Here is a 24,259-nt window from a genome sequence, read left to right as displayed (position 1 = left end):
TCTTCTCCTTCTTCCCTTCGTTTCTCAGTAGGATTTCTTACTTGATTATTTGCACTTCTCTTCGTGATTTGGATGTTCGCTTGCTTGCTCCTTGAATGAGGTTGAGTTCTCTCATATCTATAGGCTCCTCACCCATGCAAATAGCTCGACTTGACATCATCCTAGGCTGACATGTCATCTTGTGTAGGCTAATTGCTCCTTTTTAAGGTCGACTTGTTTGTAGCACTTGGACAAGGTCTTGGAGGGTCTTTTGACTCTAACATAGACTCAAATAAATTTCTTTACAATATGTAACATGCCCCAAATGGGTCTTTCATACATGACAATGACACATAAGCCCTAGAAGCTCTCAATGGGAGCTTGACCTATAAAATAAATTCCTCTTGAGCATGAAACCCATGCCTCAAGAAAACAATAACAAATTTATTTTTCTCATTACATCAAATACATAAAATCATGATTACATATGTCATTATGAAGACCGAACCTAGTTACATATTTCAACACTCCCTCTTAACTAGGGAGGTATTCATAATCCATACAAGGTACTTGGACATTCTCAATCTGAAGAATTCTCATAAGAAGAGTCGGATTAGTAACCCATTTGTATAGCGTCATATCATCCAGCATTGTCACATAGAAAGGCCTTGACTAATAGCTCTATCTCTCCACAAGTTCAAAGCACAATGCGGGCAAGAACAATGATTTATAAACACCTTCATCATTGTCTCTCAAAGAGCATACCCCACCCGGGTTCTCTCAGGGTATGTTCTTCCAGAACTATTCTTATCTTGGATTCCCAGCCCTCAAAATATATCAGTCCTCTATGACTACTCTTATCTTGGATGCCCTACCACATCCTCAAAGAGTATCGGATGCCAGATGCTTACCCAATCCTCCATTCTTTCTTCCCAAGTGAAGACAAGAATGATGTGTCTATCTCTCCCTCTCAACTAGGGAGGATATATCCATTCCTATGAAGGAATGTACTCATTCCTATAAAAGGAATGTACCCAAGTTCTCTCTTAACTAGGGACTTGTCCAAGCTCCCTCTTAGCTTAGGGACTTGCTTCCAAGTTTCTTCTTAATTAGAAACTTGCTTCCAGGCTCCCTCTTAACTAGGGACCTGTTTCCAACAGCAGCGCTTCAATGGTGGAGATCATGGGACTTCCAGTTGCTTGTAGCGCTCCTTCATTCAAAGTCATGAATTTCATCTATAACATTATGGAACCTTCATCTTTGGGACTTCTTCATAGGGCATCGACCATCCATCACTTTCATTTAGGAATCATGTCAGTCATGTCATCCTTTTCATCGGAAAGTGATCCACTAGTCCATATCTAGCTTTCCTTCATACAATTACCTTCTCCCCATCACGTTTCCTCCGAGATCTTTTATCCTAACACATTAGTACCAGTTGTGGGTGACATTCACAACTCTTCCTTTGGTAGCCCTGTATTAGCCCATCCAGATATTGTTCAAAAATCAAAAATGAACATCAAATTAACATTACCTTTGTGATGGCCTTACATCATGACATCTGCTTGTTGCATATTGTTCAAAAATCAAAAATGAACATCAAATTAACATTACCTTTGTGATGGCCTTACATCATGACATCTGCTTGTTGCCACATCAACATCCTTCAAATACATATTGACTCCAAGATATACAATGTCAAGGGTTTCCTTTTCCAGACTGCATCAAATTCATTATATCTTTTCCATGGAGATACCATAGTCAATTCTATTAGTCATCAGATGTTGATTTCCTTTTCCATGTGACCATAGCTGCAATGATCTCTTGTTTTCTTTATTCACATATTGCTTCCCAGGAACTTCCAATCACAATTCCTTTGTCTTTGTCGACCACCTCATATTCCATATGAGGACACATTACGTTGATTTCATATCTAAGTTGCACGAAACGGGGAAACAGGTACGAGTTTCCGAAACGGGAAGTGATACGAAACGCGACCTCCCCAAATTTTGGAAACGGGGAAACACGAATATATATATATATATATATATATATATATATATATTGAAAATATTTAAATATATATATGTGCAATCATAAAGCATAAATGATACATTAAAATTTATTACACTTAAACATTAAGATTTAATTTACGTCACATTTACTCATGAATGATCACATAATGAAAATAAAAATATCCAAATATCCAAAAGCAACCTTTATTATATATCCAAATCTCAAAATCGGCCTTTATTTATATTAATATATGAGGCTGCAAGTACAATAAAGACCATAAGGCTGCAAGAGAGAGATCTAAATCAGGATTTTCTGCATCCACATCCCATTCTTTAGAAAGACCACTATTGTATTGGGAGTCTCTTCCTACATAGGCGAACGACCTTAGTGTTCTTGATTAAATACAAGTTTCATACCCTAGTGCTCTTTTATTCTAACACATTAGTACCAGTTGTGGGTGACATTCACAACTCGTCCTTTGGTAGAGCCCTGTATTAACCCATCCAGATATTGTTCAAAAATCAAAAATGAACATCAAATTAACATTACCTTTGTGATGGCCTTACATCATGACATCTGCTTGTTGCCACATCAACATCCTAAAAATACATATTGACTCCAATATATACAATGTCAAGGGTCTCCTTTTCCAAACTGCATCAAAGTCATTATATCTTTTCCATGGAGATACCATAGTCGATTCTATTAGTCATCAGATCTTGATTTCCTTTTCCATGTGACCATAGCTGCAATGATCTCTTGTTTTCTTTATTCACATATTGCTTCCCAAGAACTTCCAATCACAATTCCTTCGTCTTTGTCAACCACCTCATATTCCATATGAGGACACATTATGTTGATTTCATATCTAAGTTGCACGAAACGGGGAAACGGGTACGAGTTTCCGAAACAGGAAGCGATACGAAACGCAACCTCCCCAAATTTTGGAAACGAGGAAACGCGAATATATATATATATATATATATATATATATAGATATATATATTGAAAATATTTAAATATATGTATATATATATATATATATGTGCAATCATCAAGCATAAATGATAGATTATAATTTATTACACTTAAACATTAAGATTTAATTTACATCACATTTACTCATGAATGATCACATAATGAAAATAAAAATATCGAAATATCCAAAAGCAACCTTTATTATATATCCAAATCTCAAAATCAGCCTTTATTTATATTAATATATGAGGCTGCAAGTACAATAAAGACTATAAGGTTGCAAGAGAGAGATCTAAATCAGGATTTTCTGCATCCACATCCCATTCTTTGGAAAGACCACTGTTGTATTGGGAGTCTCTTCCTACATAGTCGAACGACCTTAGTGCTCTTGATTAAATACAAGTTTCATACCCTAGTACCCTACATGATCTTGATTATTGGGAGTTCCCCTGCATAGAGGGCTTGGTTCTCTTGATTAAATACAAGTTCCATACCCTAGTACATGATAAAATCCAATGGAAACATTGCAATCCCCCCAATCCTGAAATCCTGAAAAACAGATAAGTCTGTTGGATTTTGAGTGAGATCTAAAATTCTACTTTCTCCATATGAAATCCAATGAGGGCGAAACCACTCTCAAACATCCTGAGTCATTTCATGGTAATGTTAAAAATTTAAGTAAAAGGATGAAAATTAAAAATAAAGGAGAATATCACTTTTACTTTAAAAATTTAACATTACCATGAACTGCATATGCCTCAAACTTCCTGATGAACTGCATATCAACACTAGGGAAAAAATTCACTTTTATAACTTTAGACACGCATCTAGAAGCAACTAGAAGTCACTAACATACCCTAAAAATAAATTTAAAAACAAATTAAAAAAAAACACAAGTTAATGAGGAAACGTGGGTCGTACGGCCGTGAAACGCGTTTCCGCGTTTCATACCAATTTCCGTACGGAAACGGACCTCTGTACCACGTTTCCTGCAACATAGTTTCATACAAACAGCATGTGACCCATGCCTTCATGCATTCTTTCAATGAAAGAGGTCCATTTCATGAGGTAGAGTATATATCCCTATTATCTGCAACTATATGACATGACTCAATTTTTATCAAATACATGCATACATGCCTCATTTCATCCTTTTGGTCATCTAGACTTCCTTTGGTAGCTTCCTTGATTGAATTTCTTCAATCATCTTGACTTGCTTCATTTCTTTATCATCATACCATCATCCCATGAATCTCATACAAGGAATTCTCGGCGAGACACTTGATCTTCCAATAGGTGAATCTTCCAATAAAGATTTCAACAAAGGATCTTGTTCATCCTCATCCTGCAAATGCTCCATTTTTAATGATGTATGATGAGCTCTACACTAGATGACTTTCTTTTACCCATAAGTACTACTTATGTTTCCTATGAGGTTTGCAAGAGCTACTTCCTTCTAATTGTGATTGTCATAGACTTCTACTTCAGCTATCTTTCAAGCTTCTTATGTTGATGTCATGAGCTCTTGCTTCAATGGTATGTAATAATGATGCCATCTCCTAAACGATGCATCACGTCATAATGCTTTTCCTTTTTCACTGCCAAGGTGAAGCCCTTTTTCATCCTTCTCTCCATCTTGTTGGGATCGAGACATCCATAGCTATACAAGTTCCTTTTTCCATCATGTTTTCAAAGTTTTAGCTGATCCATCTTTACTTCTTGTACCTGCAATAGTTATTGACAAGCACCCAAAGTATAAGATACCAAAACATGATGCCAAGACTTTTAGGGTTTTCATGCAATCAAGAGGCCATCCTAGGGCTTCTAAAGTTCAAACCCTAGATCAGATTTTATTCCCTCTTTATGTCATGTTAGGGTTTATCCCTTCCCTAGATTTTTTACAAACCCTAGAATCATATTTTCAACCCTAAAACATAAAATATACAACACATACCTTATGGTTACTTACCTTTGTTGAGATGACTTGCAATTTTGGATACCATCTTCATTGATGTGAGATACTCTTCATTGTACTCATAAGTTCCTTCATTCAAGTATATGATGCATCACGTCATAATGCTTTTCCTTTTTCACTGCCAAGGTGAAGCCCTTTTTCATCCTTCTCTCCATCTTGTTGGGATCGAGACATCCATAGCTATACAAGTTCCTTTTTCCATCATGTTTTCAAAGTTTTAGCCCATCCATCTTTACTTCTTGTACCTGCAATATTTATTGACAAGCACCCAAAGTATAAGATACCAAAACATGATGCCAAGATTTTTAGGGTTTTCATGCAATCAAGAGGTCATCCTAGGGCTTCTAAAGTTCAAACCCTAGATCAGATTTTATTCCCTCTTTATGTCATGCTAGGGTTTATCCCTTCCCTGGATTTTTAACAAACCCTAGAATCATATTTTCAACCCTAAAACATAAAATATACCATACATACCTTATGGTTACTTACCTTTGTTGAGATGACTTGCAATTTTGGATACCATCTTCATTGATGTGAGATATTCTTCATTGTACTCATATGTTCCTTCATTCAAGTATATGATTGCCACAAAGCCCTTGTTTACTGACCTTGGATCAATGTTTTTACAGCTTCACAGGTCTTCACACAAAACTGATAGCTACAAGTGTAACAATGTCTCTAGTGATGGTACAGTTCCAACATTTGCTTGATGACTTGGACTACTTCAGGTTTGCTTCCTTAGATCTTTCCAATTTCAGAGAATATATATGAGGTTGGTGACTGCATCTTTTGTGCCACATGAACTCGGTCACCACAGGATTTGAACTTATAAGTAGAGTAATGATGTCACAAGGGCACATCTTGAAGATGAGATCTATGTTATCACAAAGATAGAGACATCTCAGAGTCTTGGATCTGCAGTTGTTATTGTAGGTTTGACTTCATGGAGTCGTGGAAATAATCTAAACTTTTGCTTTCCTAATGAATTATGTTCTCAAAGGATCTTGATGGTAGACTTCAAGATTTTTGCCTGCAACTTCGACCTTCCGTCGAGCAATTTAACTCACATTTTCAATCCTTTCTGTTATTGCACGAGTGATAGGTATATGGTAAGGAATGATTCTAATTTTCTTTGCTTGGACAACAAATCTCCCTTCAAGATATTGGCTTGATTTTCAGTGCTTCTCTTATCCCTTTTGTAGCTCCTTGATCTGATTGTTACTCGGTCTTATTGTAGGTGAAATGATGCCCTATATGTATGCACGTCTTTATGGAATATAGCCCAGTCTTTTGTTCCATCTTGTAGTTAATTCATCCTTTAAAAGGTCTTTTGAAGGTTAGACTTCCTCATTGCCTTTATAATGGATCTAATAAAGGAATAGAGCCTAGAATTTGATCAAGTCTGCTTGGAGATGTTTTTGAACTCAACCCTTGAGTAGCCCTTCTTGAGGATTCAATGTTCTCCTTGATGTCTTGTCCTTCTCTTTGATTCTTCTTTCAGTGCTTCAATCCTTGAGTGTCCTTTACTAAGCTTCCTTTCCTTTCCTTTCCTTGTCTAGTTACCTTAGTTTTGATATCATGTTGAGAAATCTAGGGGCAGCAAGTGTAGGTGATTTCTCTTTCAATGATAATTGCTTTTGAAAATTTGTTACTATCTTAATAAGGTTCTTCTTTAGCTTAATTAATGTTGTGTTCTTTTCATCAAACAACCATAACAACATAAAGAACAAGGAAACAAAGGACACAAGATATAGGCGATCAGCGAGCGCTAAAACCTCTCCAATCTTGAGAGGAAAACCTACAGAATTCTTCTTCTTATAGAATCTTCAATTAACGAATTCCAAGACCTAGACCCTTGACCAAGAACCTCTCCAAGACCACGTCACAATTCTTCCTTGAATAGCGCTTCTTCCTTCTAAGTCAATGTTGGTCAAACTCACTGCTCTACTATTGATTTCAGCCTGCCTGCAATCTTAGAAATCTCGTATGTGTGAGTAGTTTGTGGCAGATTGGTGAGGCTTCTCTCCTTCGCTTGACCTAGACACTTCTTGTGAATTCGCTAGCAAGAATCCTTATTTCTTGAACATTATCTCGACTTTTTCAAAATCTGCTAAAAACCCTAGCTGCAATCACATGTGTGAGAGAAATGGCCCAAAAACTGTCTATTAAAAACTTTGATCTTCTCCTTCTTCCCTTCGTTGCTCAAGAGGCTTTCTTACTTGCTTATTCACACTTCTTTTCTTGACTTGAATGCTTGCTTGCTTGCTCCTTGAATGAGGTTGAGTTCTCTCATATATATAAGCTCCTTGCCCATGCAAATAGGTCAACTTGACATCATCCTAGGCCAACATGTCATCTTATGTAAGTTGATTGCTACTTTTTAAGGTCGACTTGTTTGTAGCACTTGGACAAGGCCCTGGAGGGTCTTTTGACTTTAACATAGACTCAAATAATTTTCTTTACAACATGTAACATGCCCCAAATGGGTCTTTCATACATGAAAATGACAAAATCCCTAGAAGCCCTCAATGGGAGCTTCACCTATAAAATAAATTCCTCTTCAGCATGAAACCCATGCCTCAAGAAAAGAATAACAGATTTAATTTTCTCATTACATCAAATACATAAAATCATGATTACATATGTCATTATGAAGACTGAACCTACTTACATATTTCAACAGTTTGTTGACACATTAGATTTTGTAATGGGAGAATGTACACAAGCTATATACACTCCTCTAGTCAAAAGTATTTTGCATTTCCTGATTGTTTCACCATTGTTCCCAGCTTTACCACATAAATTTAATTTCAAGCTCAAAAAATCCAATTAAATTCAAATGCTTATACAACATTATGTCATTAGGGCAGCAAACTTTGCACACTGAGCCAACATAAACACCTTGATAGAATAAGTCCCTAATATTAAATGGTCATCTTAATACATGGTAGGCTAGAACAGTAAATGGAGAGATAAGCCAATGTTCCCAAAATTTATAATAAATATGGTTTCGGTTCCAACAATAATGACCAAGAACCATCAACTAATTTGGGTTTAAAAGAAAGTTGACAAGTTGTGTACCCTAGGTATTAATGGCACGTGCTTGTGCTCTTGGATTACATGTGAGAGAATGTAAACAAGCTATATACACTCCTCTAGTCAAAAGTATTTTGCATTTCTTGATTGTTTCACCATTGTTCCCAGCTTTACCACATAAATTTAATTTCAAGCTCAAAAATCCAATGAAATTCAAATGCTTATACAACATTATGTCATTAGGGCAGCAAACTTTGCCCACTGAGCCAATTTATCCCTAAAGTGGGCTTGAAAAACAAGCATAAGTATTGCAACTAATCATTCAATGACAAGACCATTGGCACTTGGCCAACATAAACACCTTGATAGAATAAGTCCCTACTATTAAATGGTCATCTTAATACATGGTAGGCTAGAACAGTAAATGGAGAGATAAGCCAATGTCCCCAAAATTTAAAATAAATATGGTTTTGGTTCCAACAATAATGACCAAGAACCATCAACTAATTTGGGTCTAAAAGAAAGTTGACAAGTTGTGTACCCTAGGTATTAATGGCACGTGCTTGTGCTCTTGGATTACATGTTATGGTGGTCACATGACCTTTTCTTTTAATAAGTATAATCACTGGTATAATACATAAGACATTTTCCAATGGGGATTAGGAGCATTAATGATTTAAATAATCTCCCTATGAGATTTTAGAATTGATGACCCGAGTTAAGAAACAAACTTGTCTTAAGAAAACTTAGAAAAGGTTGTTTTGGACATTGAAACTCTTAATTTCAAGCTCAAAATAGCATACACAAGCAAATGGTAGCGGGGTACTAGTCTTGGAATTGCTCCACAACTTCTATGCATTTATTTCCAATAGTAACATCCAAATGGATGATCAGGCCCTCCTATTAAGAATATGATTTTCTAACTTGTTTTGTTGAAGCTTGTTGACACATTAGATTTTGTAATGAGAGAATGCAAACAAGCTATATACACTCCTCAAGTCAAAAGTATTTTTCATTTACTAATTGTTTCACCATTGTTCTAAGTTGTACCATGTAAATTTAATTTCAAGCTCAAAAAGTCCAATGAAACTCAAATGCTTATATAACATTATGTCATTAGGGCAATAAACTTTGCACATTGAGCCAATTTAACCCTAAATTGGGGTTAAAAACAAGCATGATGAGTATTACGACTAATCATGCAACACCTCATGTGGAAAACCATGTGATGAGGTGCATTCAATAACTTTGGCAACCTAGAAGGAAATGATAGGACCATTGAGACTTGGCCAACATAAACACCTTGATAGAATAAGTCCCTACTATTAAAATGGTCATCTTATGGTAGGCTAGAACAGAAAAAGGAGAGATAAGCCAATGTCCCCAAAATTTATAATAAATATGGTTGTGGTTCCAACAAAAAAGACCAAGAACCACTAACTAAGTAGGGTCTAAAAGAAAGTTGACAAGTTGTGTACCCTACGTATTTGTGGCACATGCTTGTGCTCTTGGATTACATGTTATGGTGGTCATGTGACCTTTTCTTTTCATAATTATAATTATTGATATGTTTATGTGTCATTAATAGCATCAAGCTTGAATTGATTGGTAGCAGATTTCAACATTAAATTCAAAAAATATGACTATTTGGTACAATTGTTGGCTTGCTTTTAAGCGTCTCTCTTTTGATTCAAAAGTGTCATAATTACTACTTATTTAATGAAAACTATTTTCAAACAAAAACAAAACAAAAAACAAGAATGGAAGGGCCACTAATCTTGTGTTGATAAATATATGTGGGTGCACTCTGAAATTACAAATTCAATAATGTAAATCACTCGCAATAGAAAATACAAAAGCAAGTAAAAATAATAAATATTGTTATTGTAGGTATTGCAACCTCAATTTGGTGCCCGATTCAAATCCTCTTTGATTAATGTAGTAGCCTACACCAACAAGTTTACCAGGGATGCAAATGTCAAGAAGCATCCATTGGGTTTCCCCACAAGGTTTTCCTTGGAAACAAAAAATTTATGACATTAATAACTTTAATTTGGATCATCATTCTAACTATCAATTTGGAAATGTTGAATGGTGTTGTCATTGATGCCAACACCGGTCTTTGAATGCTCTTAATATTCACCTATGGATTGCATTGATTGGAAACTCCAATATCTGGAAAGAAGCAAGCTCCCCCGATGGCATTTGATGAATAATTTGGATGTGAGGATCAGTAAATTTGCAGGCAAGACCATCCTCACTGTGCCAATTCCAATGGCAGGCGCCACGACACATAACTCTTCACAATTGAGGAGATATCGTTATTCAAAGTTGAAGCCCTAAATTTGGTCAAGGGGCCCCAAACTGTGATGTTAATGGCAGCTTCTTGATTGGTTAAATGATGGCATTTTTTCTCAAGAAAATTTGCTTAAATTTATCATCCCTCCAAATCAGGCTATCCTAGCCCATTTCAACTTGAAAAGGAAGTTGTGTCAAGGGTATTCTTAATTATGAAAATTAAAGTTCAAGACGGCCTTGAAAGATATTCAAGTACTGGCTCCAAATTTCTAAATTTTGCAAATTCAAATCTTAATTTCGTAAATTTGGTCCCCCTTGCAATAAGGCCAGGTTGACTCCATTTGAACCCCCCCCCAACTTCAGATTGATATAAGCTTGGTTTCCTCCTAAAGCACATCGAAAAATATTCTTAATATTATCCTTCATTCTAAGGCCAAGGGCTTACACATCAATCTGAAGCAAGGGGCCGCAGTTCAGAAAGTTTTGGGCATTAAAAAAAAAAAAAAATCCTTGTTGGGTTCTTCGTTGGGCAATTGAGCACCTTATGAAGGCCATGTGGCCTTTCTGAGGTAGTTCTGGGAGTACTTTCATTGGCCTCTCTGAGGAAACTTCAGCGATTATTGAGGCTTGTCTTAACGGTTTATGACTAAATTTATGACAAGATCTTGGTGGCATTCCTGAGGCCATTCTCGACCTACCTGAGGCTCGGACTAGCACTATCATGAGGCCTATTCACTGACCTATCTCTATCCCAGATTTGCCCTCCTGAGGCCTATTCAGAAGCTTATCTCTGGTATTTTCAGCCTTGATTAGGAGCTTATGAACACAGACTATAGGTTATCCTTCAGTGGCTTTTTCACACTATTCTGAGTTTCTTTTGTGGCTAAACTCGTTGGCACATCAATTGATCCGAATTGGATCATTATATTGTTTGTCATCCATCTCAATGCATTTGGAGTGGAAAAAGTGGAGGAATCAGCTCATGGGGCCATTTTTACCAGTGGGACCCAGTTTGGCAAAACGGGTTCTGCAACCTTGCACAAACGTTTTGAGGATCAAACGAATTTTTTTGTGGGTGAAACTTTGTCGCTTTAGAGTTGCACCTTTTTATGCTATTCTACACATAAAGACCTTTCCAACGGCGCAAGAAGTGCATTAATCGGAGTCTATATGCAAAATTTATGCCACTCAGAAGTTGACCTTCCTATTTTCACACCTATAGTTCGGGAGGATGCCGCATCAGCCTCATCATTCATGGAAAAGGGGCTAGCCACGTGTTTGTGACGTAAAAAACTTTAAAAGAGTTTATTTTGTAACTCTAGTTAAGAGTTGATGTAGTCAAACTTAACCACTAGTAGGCTATCGAGTTGTGTTATAACCAGGCCACTAGAAGGAAGAGGCATTCCACTCTTTCGAGAGCATTTTGTTCCATAGCTAGGCAAAGATAGCCAGGAGAGATAAGAGGTAGAGCACACGGAGAGGATTTGTGCACTGTAGCAACTCACAAGCCACAGGCATTAGTTCTTTGTACCTGCAGCCATATTTCCAAACAGAGAAAGAGAGCGAAGCGGCCTCACCTTCCAGCTTGGTTTTCCCCTGAAAATGTTTCCCAGAGAGCATATCTTGTGTCTTATGTGTGTGTGAGCTTATTTTGTCGTTCTCTATTTTTCTGCATAATTTATATTTGCATTCATGCACTAATTACAATTAAATCCATAGATCTTAAAGTTTAATAAACTGTAATAATGTAAAATTTCAGTATTTTAATATATTATTATCAGATCTGTTGTGACAAACTGTCTAGTGGAATATCCACAGCAGCTTACGGATCATCTGTCATCAATTAGGGCATCATTGTTTTTCATTTGTTAGTGTCTTTCACTATTTTGAAATTTTCTGAAGGCAGATTGTGTTGGATAATTCATCTCTGCTTAGGGTTTGATATTGCATTTCTAAAGCAACATTTGTGTTGATCCCAAGTCCTAATTCGAGTTCTGAGACAACATTTGTTCGTGAATCTGAGCCTAATTTGAAATTTTCTGAAGTAATTTTGGTTTCCGAAGGCTTAAAATCAGGATTGTCTATAGCAAAGTTTAAAGTTTCCACAAGGCATATAACCTTAAGACCCTATATTATTCAGAAGCGGATCTAGAGATTAGTTTTTGTTAAAAGTTCAAAACTCGTCTAGAGCTATCCTTGATGGCTGAGTAAATTAATACAATGGCTGACCCAAAGTGTGGTTTGAGGGCTTTCTGTGACAAGCCTTTTTACATTATTTACAAGGTTATTCTAAGGCCAGCTCTCAGCCCTTCTAAGGGGGATTTTCTCGGTTTGATTACACTGCCATAATCTTTCTGAGGCTCGAATCATTAATTCTGTGGTTTGATCTGAAGCTTGTAGAGGTGGATTCAGGACAATTCTGAAGAATTCATTGACAGACCATTTTCTGTACTATGCTAGACCTAAGACTCCTGATGAGATAGCTAATTGTTAGATCATATTTGAAGGTCAATCTGAGACCAACTCTATGAAGTTTATTTAATCTAATTGAAGACAGTGTTGAAGCATTATCCAGAGTCTGAAGGAAGGTCAAAAGTGCTGCCTAGAGACATAATTGTATTTCTTCAAGACAGATTTGGGGTGATTGCAAATATATCTCAAGGTCATAATTACGGAACAATTTATTGAACTTATTGAAGTAGGGGTGTAGTTTGGTTGAACGCATCTGTGACATTTCAGAGGTTGCAAATCAGAGAGACATCAGTGACAGAAAGAAAAGGAAAAAATGAGACATCTCTAAGTCAGTGAAATAGAGATCATCTTCAAGGGCACAACACTTGGCAGTTAGTGTCACTCTTCATGTCAAGCATCTTGAGGTATGACACACGTTATTTTCAAGTAGTTGAGGCAAGAATTTTTTAGAAGAAGTATACAAGGAACAAACAGTATGAGCAGGGAGAGAACCAAAGTGTTTTTGATAATTCTATAGCCGAAATAATGACCACTTGTTGCTGAAGCATTCCAGAGGGCTTACCTTGTAAAATTGTCTTGTATTTGCATGATGATTGATTGAACATATGTGTAGTGAAGTTATCTTATTGACATCCCACTGATCAGAGATTGTTTGGCTATACAGTGTAATTCTTCTAACGCCAACGTTCAGGAATTGATGAAGTATTGAGCAGTTGGAGTATTTTTGTGTCATTGTTGGTCACACTGTTGTCAAGAAGCTGCTAGGGTTTCATTCATATGTTGTTGACCATTGCTAATGAGAATATTGTTGAACAAGGTTGTTGCCCAGGGTTCGATACTGGTGTTTAGCAGAATTGCTGTTGAATGTGTATGTTGAATAGAGAAAGCTATTGAGCAGGGTTAATCTTGTTGCTGCTGGTCAAAGTGGGATTTGCTGCTAGGATTTTATTTTTCTGGTAAGCAGAGAGAGCTGGTTAATATTTTTATGTTGATATTGAGCACAGGTGGATCCAGTCTGAAAATATATGAAACATGGTCCACAGTGGTGAATTGAAGGTTGGATCCATCAGAGCAAGTGGTGGCTTATTGAGTAGGGTGGCAGGGTGGAGCGAGGCAGAGATTTTAGTCTGCTTCAAGTTGGAGCCTGAGAACACTTCAGGGTGGCAGGTTGGTGCTAAGGCAAGTTGGAGCCTATGCAGGGTGTTGGAGCATCCTTTCAGTCGGAGCTGATAAAACCAAGGCATTGGAACGTCCTTCCAGTTGTAGCTGGTAAATCAAGGCGTGGAGTGTCCTTTCAATCGGAGCTGATATTTCAATCGGAGCTGATAAATCGGGGGGTTTGAGCTTCCTTCCGTATTAGAATAATGCTATTTAGTGATTAATGCTCATTCTTATTAGCTGTTTCTATTTTTATCTTTTTATCAGTTTCTTAGAAGAAACTGGTTGTTTCTATTTCCTAATAGAAACTTGATGTTTCTATTTCTGTAAATATCTTTGTATTACTTATTGAGCTTCATTTGCTCATGTAAATCAATTCAATTCATTCATTGGTTATGGTATCAGAGCTTGGGTATTTTTCAAAATAATTTTTCATTTTCTGAAAAATTTTGCTTCATTTCGAAATAGCTCTCTAGGAATCTGGAATTTTTTTCTGGGATTCATAATTTCTACGTTGCAAGAGGTTTCATTCTAATTAGCGCAGTAATCGAAGGATTTTTGCACTCCTATCTCCAGTGCCTGAAGGATAAGTCGTGGGGATCGAACTTGGGAGCTTCATTGATTGCTGCATAGGCGGTATTCCTTCTTTTTCCCTCAACTCGCTGCTTAATTCGCTCAATTGTATGATTGGGTTCCATATCAAATCTCGATTTTTTTTTCCGCAAGAGTGTGCCCATCTTCTAGTTGTTTCCTCGCAAATATTAATCGTTGTTGATCTGGAGGGATAGCTTACGAGATAGTTGTTGGTTTTACTCTTCACATTATCATCGTATCGTTACATCGAAAGTGATCGGTCTTTCCTATAATAGTCTTCGCAAATATCACTGAACCCTGCAAAACCTCTACGATATAAGGGGAATACAGCCCGGATTGAAAGGTGGTGAGAAATACAAAGATCAGACAAGCAGCAGTTAAACGTCTCGGCGGCACCGTGCTTGGCATCAAGTTGAACATATCTCGCGTGATCCTGTCAGGTCGACTCCCGCTTGGCTCTCTAAGTGAAAGTTTTTTTTGTGTGCGAGAGGACCGCTTTTGCCCTCATCGTCATCATCCGCTATGTTATCCAACATAAAGACTATTATATAAACAATGTTTTTCAATAAGTATGCCAACCAATTTGTCATTTTCGAATTCTCTAACAAGGCACAACGTGGTGGTCAGGTGTGCGCTCGAATCTGCAAAATTTCTGAAATCAACGTTCCCACCTTGTTCATTCCCGCCGTTGTTGTCACTGTCGTTGTCTATGATGCCGCTGCCATTGGAGGAATCCAATCAAATGCAGTCGTTTTTTTTTTGTTTTAATCAGCTGCCAGCACATGCAAACATATTGAGCCGCAAAGAAAGACGTTACTGCCATAAAGAGATTGCCGTGAAGAAATATGGCAAGAGCGTTCTCATCTACAGGTGCTCTCAGCGTAGGGTACTGGACATATATACACTCAGCTTCCAAGACCTATTATTTGATGTATTTATCAGCACTCTTATACAGTGTATTCAGTGTATCTTTTATTGTTGGCTGAGCGTGTCTTCTCTGTTGAACGTCATTTCTTAAATTAATTATTGACTGCATAATTTTTCTTTCGGCATCTGCATTAAAATCCGGGTAGGCCTTCTTTGTTGTTTTTTTGTGTCTTGAGAAACGTGCAGATGACCTCACTAACAAATTTGATGTTGGAAGGCAGTCAACACTTTAATGGCACCAATTATAACATCTGGAAACAGAGAATGTTGACCATTTTTTAATATAGGCGTCTTGACCAGCTTATTCTGGGCAAAGAGCTCTGACCTCGTACAGCTGTTACTGATCAAGATAAGTTTGATGATCGAAATCGAGAGGTTGTTATGCTTCTCAAACTCTCTGTGACTGATGATCAGTTACCACAGATTCCTTCCGGCAAGACAGTTGTCGAAATCTGGCAACATTTGAAGGAATTGCACGAGACATATGACAAGAGCAGAGATTTCTTTCTCAAGAATCAGTTGTTCTCCATCATGATGGATGAACATATGTCTTTACAGGGACATCTTAACAGGATTAAAGACATTCGAGATCAGCTCGAAGCCATTGGTCAGACCATGGAGGAAGAAGATATGGTAGTCACTCTGAAAAGTCTACCAAAATCTTATGAGCACTTCATAGAAACACTCAACATTACCTCCACTAATGTTGATCTGAAGTTTCCGGAGTTATGCACCAAACTCATGCAGCAGGATCGTTGGAAACAACAGTTTGGTAGTGGTGCTTCATCAGCGTCCTCAAAAAATGCTTTTGCTGCCAAATATCAGTCCTCTCAGTCCTTTCAGCATAAAGGTTCTTCTCAGTTTTTTGATCCTACTAGGAAGAAAAATGTGCAGTGTAATTACTGTCACAAATTCGGCCACATGAAGAAAGATTGCCGACAGAGGATTGCTTCTGAACAGAAGAAACAGGGAGGGCCCCATCAGACAGCGAATGTTGCAGAACATTCCGAGCAGACAGAATCTGCCTTTTACGATTTTATGGCTACAAGGTCTTCAGATCATGTCCCGTCTTCGGCCTGGTACATTGACTCTAGTGCATCATGCCATTTCTCTCATAGGCATGACTGGTTTATTGACTTCTCACCTTTCAATGATTCAGTAGTATTCGGCGGAGGTGAAGAGTACACAGTGGTTGGCAAAGGTACAGTTCAGATCCAATCTGGTGGGCGCACACTCATCTTCCTGAATGTGTACTATGTTCCTGGTATGTAAATTAATCTGCTGTCTGTCAGCGAGATTATGAGGAACTCTCCTCAGCTTGATGTAATGTTCAATGCGCACAAGTGCTCCATTATTGACAGGGACACTAGTCTTACAGTTGTTGTTGGCCTAGAAGATCATGGTCTATACAGGCTTCTTGACACTGGAGATTCTCCAAAAGTAGCTCTAGTAGATTGTGTTTCTCCCATCAGCACTCTATGGCATCAGCGATATGGGCATCTAAACATGTAGTATCTCTCTTAGCTCTCTCGGGAGGGACTTGTGTCAGGGTTACCTGAAATTCAGACTCAGCAGTTGGGAGTATGCGGTGCCTCTCAAGCTGGCAAGCAACATCGGTCTTCATTCAAGGATGGAGAATCTTGGCGCACATCTAAGGTACTCCAGTTAATTCATGCTGATATTTGTGGTCCTATGCATAGATCTTCTATTACTAGTTGCAAATATTTTTTGCTTATTGTAGATGATTTCAGTAGAAAGATGTGGGTGTATTTTCTAAAATATAAATCTGATGTATTTAGTATCTTTCAAAAGTTTAAATCCTTAGTTGAAAAAGAGTCTGGCTGTGATATTATAACTCTTAGGACAAATAACGGGGGGGAATTTTGTTCTTCTGCTTTTCCAACTTCTGTGATACTCATGGCATCAAACGTCAGTTAACTACACCCTACACTCCTCAATAGAACAGTGTTGTCGAACGCCGCAACTGTACGGCTGTTGAAATGGCTCGTTCCATGTTACAACACAGGAATGTTCCGAACAAATGCTTGGCTGAAGCAGTATTTACTATTGTCTATCTTCTTAACCGATCACCTACTCAGGTTGTTAAGGGGAAGACTTTCGAAGAGGTTTGGTTTGATCGTAAGCCTAAGATCAGTCACCTCAAAGTATTTGGCTCAGTTGCATATGTTTGGATTCCAGTTGCTAAGTGCTCTAAGTTGGATTCCAAAAGCCAGAAACTCATGATGACAGGGTACAGTGATCATCACAAGGCCTATAGGTTGATAGATATAGCCACTGGTCGTCTTAGCTTCAGTCATGATGTAGTATTTGATGAAGACAGAGGATTCTTTCAGTCTCCTCCTTCTGAGTAGTGTTCTGAGGATCAGCCTCACAGTGTTCTTCTTCCAGTAGGTCCACCTGATGGGAGGGATGATGCAGCATCAGTATTTGATGATGCACTACCTGAGCTTCCTCTGGAAAATAACCCTCCTCTTGCTGCTCCTATTGTTCCTGAGCCTTCTCCATCTCCTCCTGATATTGGTTCCTCTACTCTCCGGCCTAAATGGTGGGCTAAAACCATTAGTGATCTTCGGGATAATGAGCTCCTTGAAGGTATAACGTCTAGACATAAGAGCAAACAACAGTCTACAATAAATTTTGCTCTTATGGCTAACCTGCACAGTATTTTTGAGCCTCAAACCTATTCAGAGGCTAAGGGTACACCTGAATGGGAACGAGCTATGGAAGCTGAATTCCAGAGTCTTCAAAAGAATCACACTTGGACCCTTTCTGATATTCCTCCAGGGAAAAAGCCCATTAGCTGCAAATGGGTGTATAAAGTGAAATACAAAGCAGACGGAACCCTAGACAAGTATAAAGCTCGCCTTGTTGCTTGAGGGTTCTCACAAAAGGAAGGCATTGACTACGAGGAGACCTTTGCTCCTACAGCCAAGATGAGTGCCATATGGCTTGTCCTTGCATTAGCAGCTCAGTTCAATTGTAAAGTCCATCAAATGGATGTAAAGAGTGCTTTTCTGAATGGTGACTTACAGGAAGAAGTCTACATGACGCAACCTCCAAGATTCAAGGTTGTCGGTCAAGAACAGAAAGTCCGTAGATGAGTCAAAGCACTCTATGGTCTAAAACAAGCTCCTCGGGCTTGGTACATGAAAATTGATCAGTACCTCATAGATCATGGTTTTCGGCGGAGTCCATCTGATGCAAACCTGTATATAAAAGCACTGGTGATGATATTCTGTTTGTGGTTGTCTATGTGGATGACCTTATCATTACTGGCAGCTCAACACATTTGATCCATGGGATCAAACAGGATTTGTGCAACACTTTTAATATGACAGATTTAGTACTTCTTCATTATTGTTTGGGGATTGAAGTCTAGCAGACTGAGAACAACATCTTTCTCTCTCAGTGCAAGCATGCCAAAAATCTTGTGGACAGATTTCGAATGCAGGATTGCAAACCTGCCACGACTCCTATGGAACCAAGGCTCAAACTTTCAACTCAGTCATCCTCACCCCTTGTGGATGAAACTTTATTCAGGGAATTAGTGGGCAGCCTCATCTACCTTACTGCCACTAGACCTAACATCAGTTTTGCAGTGAGCTACATTTCCCGCTTCATGTTAGCTACTAAGGCTAATCATTGGATAGCAACGAAGCGTGTGCTGCGTTATGTGTGTGGCACTCCTAATTATGACTTATGTACACTCGAAGTTCCGATCCTATACTTAATGGTTACACAAATTCTGACTGGGTCGGTTCGGTTGATGACCGTAAATCTACAGCTGATATGTGTTTAGTCTAGGATCCGATGTTGTCACCTGGACTAGTAAGAAGCAACAGGCAGTGGCTCTTTCCTCAACAGAAGCAGAGTATCGGAGAGCAATTAAGGCATCTTGTGAGGCAATTTGGCTTCGACGTATGCTTGCGGATATGCATGTTTTCCAGACAGGTCCTACTCCCTTGTTCTGTGATAATCAGGGAGTGCTCAAACTTGCCAAGAATCTAGTCTTTAATGAACGAACAAAGCATGTAGAAACCCATTGTCACTACCATTTGCCAGCTTGTTGAAGACGGATCCGTTCAGTTGCGATATGTTCCCACAACGGAGCAGCCCGCCAACGTCTTCACTAAGTCTCTTGGTCCTGATAAGTTTGTAAAATTCAGAGCGTCTATAGATTGAGCATTAAGGGAGGGTATTAGAATAATGCTATTTAGTGATTAATGCTCATTCTTATTAGTTGTTTCTATTTTTATCTTTTTAGCAGTTTCTTAGAAGAAACTAGTTGTTTCTATTTCCTAATAGAAACTTGATGTTTCTATTTCTGTAAATATCTCTGTATTACTTATTGAGCTTCATTTGCTCATGTAAATCCATTCAATTCATTCGTTGATTATTCCATTTGTTGTTGGAGAACCTTGGAAGTTGGAGCTTCATGTTGATGTAATCATTAAAGACCTATATTAAAAGCATTCGGTGGCTTTTCTCCCAGAAGAATTTGCACCTAAAAATCTCTTGTTTAGTATCTTTGATGTTGTGAATTGTTGAATGTTGTTGCTGATTTATGTTTTGATCTAATGTTAATTATTAGAGCACTTTCGACCTTCCTTCTCTGAGGTTAACTTCCTTAGTATTTCCAACAGGAAACTCACTAAAATAGTTCTAGCAACTTTTTTTGCTAGACATTACTCTGCATGATACTAGTTATATGGTTTCCAGTTAAGGCTTAAACTTTGCATCTACAATAGCATAAGCTTTTAGATCACTGCTACTATCAAAGTCTGAAAGTGGCCAATGAAAAAATGATCAAGGAAGGTCTGCAAGCGATGATGTTAGAAAATCATGGATATCATGACCAGTGTCTTTTGGAAGACTCCTAAACGTTAGACAATGAATTGTTAAATATCTCCTTGGGCCACTCAAGGACCTTCCTAGTAGACACTTATAGAAGCAAAGTCCTCCCTTGACAAGAGACTGAACTTCCTATTATATAGAGCTGAGAATACGTGTATCCCACAATATCTCATACCCAATACGAAATGAAGTGTCAGTACGTAATATCTTCTAAACATACCCCTCCAAAACTTTGAATGCAAAAATAATTTTACTGATCAGCATTCTGATTCATTTTCAACAACTCTGTGACATCATCTGTATCCTATATTTGCAAGATTGTCACATCAGCTAAACAATGCATGGGGAAAATAGCCACTTCCTGAAATACAAAATAGAAAACCAATGCTAAGAGCATGTTTTCATGCTTTGAAAATGGATCCTGTCTAGAAACCTGTGTTGCAGGGGGTCACATCCCCTGCTCTTTGAGATGTGTCAACCAGAGAGACAGAAACATCCCCAGCTACCCGGGATGCCCAAAATCAAGTGGGGACTCAAGATGTTCTCCCAAAACTTTAAGAATTAGAAAAACGGATTTAAAAAACAGACCCTTTCTCAAAACTCATGTGGGGCACATCAGGAAAGGCTAGGGCATCACTGTTGATCCTGTTATTTCTATCCAAAACCCGTATTTCTGTTCATTGTGCACTTACCACTTGTGAGCAGCAGAAAAGAGGAACTATTAGGGTTTCCTAACCAAATTCGTTCACAAAACTTTGTTAATGATGAGCAACAATAGCTACAAAAGAATAGAACTCCTCCATCCAAGTACTCTACTTTCAGTTGGGCACCGATTTTTTTTACCATGGAAACAAAATTGAGGAAAAAATGGATTTACATTCTACATCATGGCAATTTCAAAACAAGCATGCAATGCCTTGGGGAAATTCATTGAGGAACAAAAAGGTGGAGGGATTTATTGATTATATGAAGGGTGGAGAAGTGGCATATTAATCATATTATTGCATGACTCCTGGAAAACTCGGCAGCTTAACTAGAACTAAATTCCACATAACCATTGGCAATTGTAAAGGATGGGTATGTTTGACAACTAGAATGCAACTACATGCATCGGTGTATGGCAATCAGTAGAAAGCAATACAGCAGAATATTCTTCATTAATCAATGATTCTTAACACACAACCATAAGAAAACTAATGTATCATAACAGTAAAAGATGTTGCCTAAATTACTACAAATATACTCAAACAACATGATCAAGGCTCAAGCACAGTACATACATGCTACAATTCTCAAGGTTGGAGATGTCATTTTGTGCATAACTATCAAAAACATGATGAACACGACTCGAAGAAGTTGTAACCATAGAACTTTGGTGGATGGATATCTCCCTAACTGATTCATGATTCTCATATTCGGACAAATTCGATGCTACAGTGCATGGTATACAATCAAAATCACCTTCAATATCTCCTAAATTATTAGACATCTCCACACCTCTGCCAGATAGGGGACTCGCATTCATTGTCGAGTCACTTGAACTGCCAATTCTCAAAGAATTGTCCCTAGTTGTAGGGAAATATTGCTGACCATTCAAGTTCTGCTCAAGGACACCAGAGCTTTGCATCTGCAAAAGCAGAGAAGTCGCTCGAATTTAGAAGAAGCTTCCAAACATATAAAGCTCACATACACAGAACTGCAACTATCATAAGGAGAAAGTCATATGGGCACAAACATTTTGTATGCACAAGTTATATGGAAAGATCCCCATTAAATGCCATAATCAACTTTCCCTGAGAAAAGTTTTCAATAGCAGTAACACTGAGAAAAGTCAACAACATAGAGATTGAAGACATACTTGTTGCTTATTTATGCATGAAACAATGCTCCAAGGTAAGATTTTTGAAAAATAACAATATAACATACAAAAATCTTCTGAATGAAAAAGACAAAACAGCCCATCACAAACATCATGCCTGAAGAAAGTCATCTTGATACCATCTACTGCTTAGTATCTCATACTATGTGGTTGCCAGAATATAAAAAGGGCAGATAGAAGCAAAAACAAAGAGCAGAAAGCGGGAAAGAAATGTGAAAGAGATTACTGACATTTTGCAATTGTGCTGCATTCTTCATCTGTTGTACTTTGTCAGTGCCCACCAGTGCAAACTCTTTTGTTTCATCCTCTCCCACAGCTTCCCTATGTGCTTGCTCCCTAGAATGATCTAAACCTCTGATAGTATGTCTACTATCACCTTCAGAGATGAAACCATCTTTTCCAAGACCTAGACCACTATAATTTTCAGTATTTTCAATGTGCTTTGATGATTCAAAAGTACAACTTAGCTTCTTTTCCTTTGATTTGAAGATTGGTGAACTCTCTTTGTCTGCAATATTTGGTGAGGAGACAAGACTCATCTTTTCATTTGAAAATGACAAAGCAACATTGACATTACCTTTACTGGTGCAATTTTTCAGATGAGCATCTGGAGAGCATGACAAGCTCTCAGATGAGCAAAAGCTTTCGTTCTCAGTCACATGCTCCACCCTTTTATCATTACTATTTGATTGCAGAGGGGATGAGTAGCGTGGCCGTTTCCTCAAAATGGAAGGAGTACTTGTGAAGCTCTTTGCAGCATTCCTCAAAACAGCTTCTGGTCCTTGAACATTAAGAGAACCCACAGAATAGCGAGGACTTGCGCAGCTGGATGATGCCATTGTTATCTGCTTAACACCAAATGAGCTATAAGCATGCTGACTACAGTCTTGTGAGCTTGTAGCATCAGTATTCTGAAATGATACAACCTCATTTTGGAGTTGTGGCCCATAAAAAATAGAATTAGAATATAGAGTTCCTATTTGACCAGAAGGACAGGAAGCCTCCATATCCAATGCAACCATTCCATTTACAGGAGATGTTACCAAAGGACGGCTTGCTGCTTTTCTCTCACCCTGCACATCAATTTGCAAACCTTGAATGGTAGGCTGGTACACCGGAGTTGGTTGGTCATGTTTCCGGGCCCCAGAAGAACACTGAAGGTGGCCACTAATTTTATTACGCTTTTCTGATGAGAAACATGCTTCTTTTATTGAAAGTGAACTACTTAGTGGGACATCTGAGACAACAGAACCTGGAGACACAGAAGCATTAAAAGCTGTTGCACAAATAGTAGGGGAAATTGCTGCTGGCTCAATTGATCTCAAAGGTTGGCATGCATATACAGGTGACATCCTGTGTTCTGCACCAGATGTTTCTGCTGCGCAATCATATATTTTAACAGAATTAGTGCACTTTTTGGAACTGTTAACATAACAACCATTTGCTGTTTTGACATTCCCACTCTCTGGAACATCCTTATTCTGGAAAGATGATGCAGAGACTGCTATTTCAGTAACAGGACGAGTTGTAGGTCTAAGCATCTTCTCTGGTGTCAATAATGCATTACAGTCTGTCTCGGTGCTGGATGGAACAGAAGTTTTGAACAAACCTTCTAACTTACTCACAAGTTTCCAAGAATCAGCAGTTTGATTCATGCTTAGGCTTCCATATCCAGGCTGCATTGTAGCTCTAGTCGCATTCCCTGAACCTAACAGATTTGCACCACTAGACGGTGATTCTAAATTGCAACCTGATAACTGTTCCATAATCGGTACAGGAACAGGTAGCTCAGAAAATCTCTCATCCACTCTTTCCAACTCTGTGGATGAATGGAAAACAGGCAAATCAGGAAGCTCTGTAAGTAAGCCTGAAGCCAAATATGAAGCAACCTTCCTTTTAGCTGAGCTGTTCCAATGATTCTTTATCGCATTGTCTGTCCTGTAAGATTCAAATAATTGCACAGGGTTAAGCTGAATTTAACTTTAGCAATCAACAGATAGAATGCAGTCTGCAACCATAAAGACACCACAGCAAATTTCATGGGACAACAGGATACGTGAGGGTTAGGACAC

The 24,259-nt window shown here is 38.2% G+C and overlaps 1 protein-coding gene across 9 annotated transcripts in view; it reads right to left on the bottom strand.

The window, feature by feature from the left end:
* LOC149214389 (uncharacterized) overlaps nt 1-24,259 on the bottom strand; it is a 229,267-nt gene that overhangs the window by 85,460 nt on the left and 119,548 nt on the right. For 6 of the 9 annotated variants that reach the window (XM_089392292.1, XM_089392293.1, XM_089392288.1 and 3 more), the window contains exons 7-8: nt 22,418-24,125; nt 21,589-21,935 (exon numbers count right to left, since the gene is read on the bottom strand). In XM_089392292.1, the coding sequence (XP_089248418.1) occupies nt 21,589-21,935; nt 22,418-24,125 (2,055 nt within the window). The remainder of the gene's footprint in view (nt 1-21,588; nt 21,936-22,417; nt 24,126-24,259) is intronic. The other 3 variants (XM_089392294.1, XM_089392290.1, XM_089392291.1) reach the window with 2 other exon arrangements.

This window comes from Pinus tabuliformis, chromosome 1_1, assembly GCF_031772625.1.
Source record: "Pinus tabuliformis cultivar Carrire ecotype Pingquan chromosome 1_1, CPIR1, whole genome shotgun sequence".
NCBI classification, from domain to species: Eukaryota; Viridiplantae; Streptophyta; class Pinopsida; order Pinales; family Pinaceae; genus Pinus; species Pinus tabuliformis.
The sequence above is the reverse complement of the archived record's forward strand: the minus strand, read 5'-3'. Positions and strand labels throughout refer to the sequence as shown.